Here is a 5,318-nt window from a genome sequence, read left to right as displayed (position 1 = left end):
ACGACGAGGTGCTCGCCGAGGCGCACGCGCAGGCTTCGTCGTCTGCGACCCAGATCGTCCTCAACAGCCAAGCGGGCGCCGCGAAGACACTGGTGCATGAGCACGACGAGGTGCTCGCCGAGGCGCACGCGCAGGCTTCGTCGTCTGTGACCCAGATCGTCCTCAACAGCCAAGCGGGCGCCGCGAAGACACTGGTGCATGAGCACGACGAGGCGCAGCTCACCAAGGCTGACGCGCTCGCCGAGCCATCGGCGACAAAGGGCACCACGAGGAAGCAGCGGGCCAAGATCCGCCAAGAGGGCGAGGCGACCGCCATCAGAAATGAGTGCCGAGAGATCGCCAAGCTCCTGTACGGCAACGGGGGCATGACCGAGGCGCTGCCACTCGCCGAGGCGCTCGTCGCCGCCCACCCGCGGTCCACGGTGGCGCTCAATTTGGCAGGTGATCTTCATAGCCAGACGAGTTCAGAGCTGTTCGAGACGGGGTCCAAGACTGATGATGAGGATGTGCTGCGCCAGTCGCGCGATCATTCAGTTCTGGCCCTGGCCTACTTCACCGAAGCCAAGCGGTTTGCGCCACGCTGCATCGTGACTCCTGTCTTCCGAGGGAACGAGCTGATGTGCCTTGCAAAGCTCGGTGAGCTTGAGAAGGAAGTCCTTCATGAGATTAAGCTCCCCTTCGACACAGATGTTGCGTCCGTTGTGTTTCTTCATGCCAATGGGTTCACTGACCGGATTGCTGACATCCAGTCTGAGTTCGTGCATGCCAGTACCATGATTGACCCGGACGGCCCAGCCAGGCATAACATCTGGTATGATATTCGTCGGCGCACCCGCACCCAACACGGGAACAAACGGCGAACCAAGCACGCCAGCCACAGGCTTGAAGGGCTCGAAAAGGGCTACCAGCTCATCCACTCGTCGCCCAAGGACAACATTACCAAAGCAAGAGCAGAAGCTTCAGATAAGCTACACGAGATAATGGGATTTGTGTGCGATCAGTTTGTGCCTACTAAAGTGGAGGAGATCTTGCGTAAGGATGTTGCTGGTGATCTTGCTGCTGCAAGAGAGGAGGCAAAGAACTTGGCTGCAACTTATGGCTACTGTGCCCGAGCACGCATGCTAGAAGGTTATGTGGAGCTAAAGCACACTACAACAGTGGGTGGACCACAGTTTAAGGCAATGTTAAGAGAGCTGATCCGGATGGTCCATGAAGCAGCTGCTGCTTTCAAAGGTTCTATCATCATTGCAAAGTTCCTGGCTGAGCTCTACTCTGCACTTGACCAAGATGAGTACGCAGCGAGCGTTCTTCGGAGAGCACTTCTTGTCCATAACCCTGACGACCCGCATGAACATGATGTGCCTGTTGGTTGCACCAAAGGGGACTGCTCTGAACATAGGATTGCCACTGTCCAAGACCAACATCGTGAGATGCTTACAAGAATTGAAGCTAATGCAAAATGCCATCCAACAGGTAATTGCCTTTCCTCTTCTCTAAAACAGTGTACTGCTCTTGCTAACTAGGTCAGAATTGAACTGAATTATCGATTGATTGCCTCTGTTTCCTCAGATCTGTTAAAAAGCGAAGAAGACGTTACTGAAGTTGACAATGGAAGTCCGGTCAACGGAAAGGGGAAGAAGAAGAAAACAGAGAAAAAGCCTGCAGTGCACCATGCATTTAGGTATTCACAGAAGAAAAAGCCACCCAACTCGAGCAGAATACCTGTGTGGGAGGACTGGCTTCGAAAGAACAGAACAACACCTACAGCCCCATCCATCCCTCCGATACATGTAAGGCCATCTCTCGCCGCTTCCTTAAAATCTAGTCCCTCATATGCCTTCTTTATACGTGAGTTCTTATTACTTGGTTAGTTAAACGGTGGTATGAACTAGCCGGACCTGCTAAAATTTGCCATAAAATAAAACTTTGGCAGTGAACACCTAAACTTTCTCAGATGCAATATCTCTATCCTTAGTAATTACAACCAACTTTGAACCTTCAAAACAGTCGTTCCTGTCTCCAGGCAGAATTGACATTTGCCAAGGTGTGTTCAGTGCAATAACACTCGTCCCTTTGAGATTTCATTTTGTGTGACAACCAATGATACATTTTGAAACAAAGTAGAATGACTGTTTCTTTCTACGAGCAGTGTTATTACAACCAAATAAGGAAGACCAAAGAGCTAACAATTGTTTCACTAAACCAAAACTGCGTTGATTTTAGTTTCAACAGAAATACTGATCTCAACATTGAAACTAAAATCTGGTGCATGTTGTTCAGTATTACCATTGAAACTAAATGCAGTTTCTGTGACACCCTTCAGATCATAGCTAACATGTCATCATTTTTTCTGATATTGTTCAGTTATGAGTTGCCAACATAGAAGTATCCAACACCTTGTCTTAGACGACACCTTGCTGAAAACAAATAAAACATAAACAACCTGAAATATTTTCCAACATTAATTATGATGATGATTAACCCCAGCAGTTAGAGGCTGGCAGTGTGATCCATAAATCAGGGTACTACCAACCAATCCAATATTGCCATTCAGCTCAGCAAAAGCAGCTAGGGGGATTCGATTGGTTCTTGTGAAGGGTGGAACTGAGAGATAAGGCCAAACAATTCAGTTCTGATTCAAGGCCACATAAAACAGGAACTAGAAATCCTGATCAGGATAACAACGTCTTTGCAAATTTTCGAAGAATAGATTATTATATGCCCATCTCGAATAACAAATACGTGGAAGACTTGTAGCTTTAACTAGAGTACCTCTTCCTCTTTTACCTTTAGATTATTCTGCTAGTATGTTTTAAATGGTTAGTTCTTCACAAATGGTTCAACAGGAGCTTGTGCCAGAGTATGAGGTGAACCTGTATGTGGAGTACTGCCAAGCACTCGCACAGTGTTCGAAGAAGAATTTCGTATGTCATCTATGCTGTTTTGAGGGACTTTACTGCTCTCGAGTGAAGATAAATGATGTAAGCCTCTTCATAATATTGATTGGTGCATATATTAATTTTTATTTTCTGACTTCTAGCTTTGGTTGAACAGATCAATAATCACTATCGGGACGAGCACAGCTTGAGCTTGGAACAAACTTTCAATCGCCCTGAGAAACCCTGCAACATCGGGCTTCGCAGCTACGGCGAGTTCCGGAGGCACCACTATTTCGTTCATCGCTTAACACCTGGCTGGTGGAAACCAGAGGACTAGTTCAACTTCAAGGTTACAGGGGAGGGTGGTGTTGGTTTCAAAGATCTATCTGTTTTCAGCCCATGTTTTTGTGCCAGTGTAATAAGCATAGTTGCTTGCTGGTGGTGGTCATCCAATTCCAGGGATGAAACATAAAAACTGGAAAATCTTTGACAATGTGCCAAGATGAGGTGCTAGTGCTACCTTCTTATCAATGCGTATGTAGAAGTGGATCGTTGTGTGATGTCCTTGTTTTTCTTTCTTATCTTTTGATCTTTTTCCAGTTTATACTCTGTTGGCTACGGCTGTAAGACTACTTGTTAAATAAAAAACTGGAACTTTTTTTTTCCAGATTGCATATGTAGAAGTAAAAAAATGTCATATCTCCTGACCACCTGCAATATCTTTTGAATACCTGTAACATTAACGTGATGCTAAGCACTTGAATTGTGATTTCACACAGCCGCAAGCTACAGGTTGATAACTGAGAGAGAGAGCGCAATTCATGACTTATAACTTTTATTTAGCAAAGTTATACCATCATATCTTTCTGGGCACAAAATTATGTTTGCTGACTGTCCAATAGAAATATCGTGTTAACTTCTCTAAATTGGAATAGTCTAGTCCCAGATGCTGAACTTGTAGGATAAATATCGAGTATGGGGTGTCAGCTGGAAGGCCAGACAGATGTGTCTCTGCCTTCCTGAGTGCACCTTGGAGTCGCAGGGTACTGAGACTGCGAATTCTGTCGTTCAACATAATGGTCTGAAGAAAGAAAGAAAATATTACATGCTCATCGTGATTAAACAGCAGGTGTAACAGTTCAGTTCAAACTTTGTAGATTGGATCATCAGGCTTTTGCACTTAGTTAAAGAATTTGTTCTAAAACATTTTTTACTTAACAAATGCACATATCATCAGGGCAAATCCCCAACACATTAAGTAAGATCGTGTCTATATTTTCTTACAGGCTGACTATGCTCATATGCTGCTTTTAGATATATCTATAAGAGATTGACATGCCATTAACAAATGATGTAAGCCTGTCAGTTTTCAACAACAATGATATAGTTTTTCTAGAGAACCTTCAGCAAAGATATAGTCGAGTGATCCGATCTACAAAGCGAGACACTGGAGAGTGTAACCTACCATCCCCTTGTAGTTGTGCGCGCGAAGGAAGTAAAGCAATGGGTACATGCTCTCCCTGTCATGGAACAGCTCCGATAACAAGTGCCTGTTCAGATACTGCACACCGTTGCCAGTGGACTTCGACAGCGATGGGCGCGTTGAATGGCTCAAAGTCCAGCTCAAGCACAAATTTGTTATCGGTGCTGCAATTTGAACAGAAGAAGCGTTATATGGTAAAACTAAGGTAGACTCTTGAATCTTAATATAATTTCACAAAATCACATATACCTTCCACTCGCCAGTTCTTCCTTGAGCTGCAAATACCCAGGGACACTTAACTCCTCAACACCAAGCTCCCTCACATTTACCCTCACATACTCGCAGACACCGGGCCTTGGCCGGATGGCGAGAGCAACCCAAAACAACAGATCAAGAACTGAACATCACTGGAATGACAGTGCAGTGAGTTTTGGTTGTGCAAACCTGTGCGCCCCTTAGTAGATCCTCAAAGGAGGTGTCCTTCAGCTTCTCGCGCTCGGCCTCAGCGATTGCGGCATTGTACTCAGCAGTGATCTGATGGGGCTGCAGCATCCACTTTTCTTGGTTAACAAGCCTGAATAATTTATCGCATAACAGCAGGTGGGTCAGATCTATCAACAAACGTTACTCAAACAAAGCATGGTCACAATTGTAGCACCAAGACAAATGTAAGGAGCGGTAATAAAATGTTCATCTTCTTTATTATAGTATAAATACAACCATCAGTAAGAAGTTATTAAAAGACAAATAGAAGGAGCAGAATATAGAAATACAGGAACAATTTTTGAAACTTCATCATTTGTTCTTTTAAATTTTTAATGGATCTATCACTTTTTTTTGTTCTCTTTACTCGTTCTCATGTTCCGGCATTCCTGTGATCATTTCACGCTTTGTATGGCCAAACGATGATGGCGGCCGTCACACCGAGAGAGCCGAGCCGGGGAAGGGAGCAGAGA

At 45.0% G+C, this 5,318-nt stretch overlaps 1 protein-coding gene across 1 annotated transcript in view; it reads left to right on the top strand.

Moving 5' to 3' along the window:
- The window catches only part of LOC123038954 (uncharacterized), a 4,112-nt gene extending 896 nt beyond the window's left edge, over window positions 1-3,216 (top strand). The window contains exons 2-7 of the mRNA XM_044462321.1: window positions 9-110; window positions 459-1,473; window positions 1,570-1,795; window positions 2,008-2,046; window positions 2,825-2,924; window positions 3,055-3,216. Of these exons, the coding sequence (XP_044318256.1) occupies window positions 9-110; window positions 459-1,473; window positions 1,570-1,795; window positions 2,008-2,046; window positions 2,825-2,924; window positions 3,055-3,216 (1,644 nt within the window). The remainder of the gene's footprint in view (window positions 1-8; window positions 111-458; window positions 1,474-1,569; window positions 1,796-2,007; window positions 2,047-2,824; window positions 2,925-3,054) is intronic.
- Window positions 3,217-5,318: the final 2,102 nt, after the last annotated feature.

Source organism: Triticum aestivum, chromosome 2B (genome assembly GCF_018294505.1).
Source record: "Triticum aestivum cultivar Chinese Spring chromosome 2B, IWGSC CS RefSeq v2.1, whole genome shotgun sequence".
NCBI classification, from domain to species: Eukaryota; Viridiplantae; Streptophyta; class Magnoliopsida; order Poales; family Poaceae; genus Triticum; species Triticum aestivum.
This window is presented reverse-complemented; position numbering and strand designations above follow the sequence as displayed.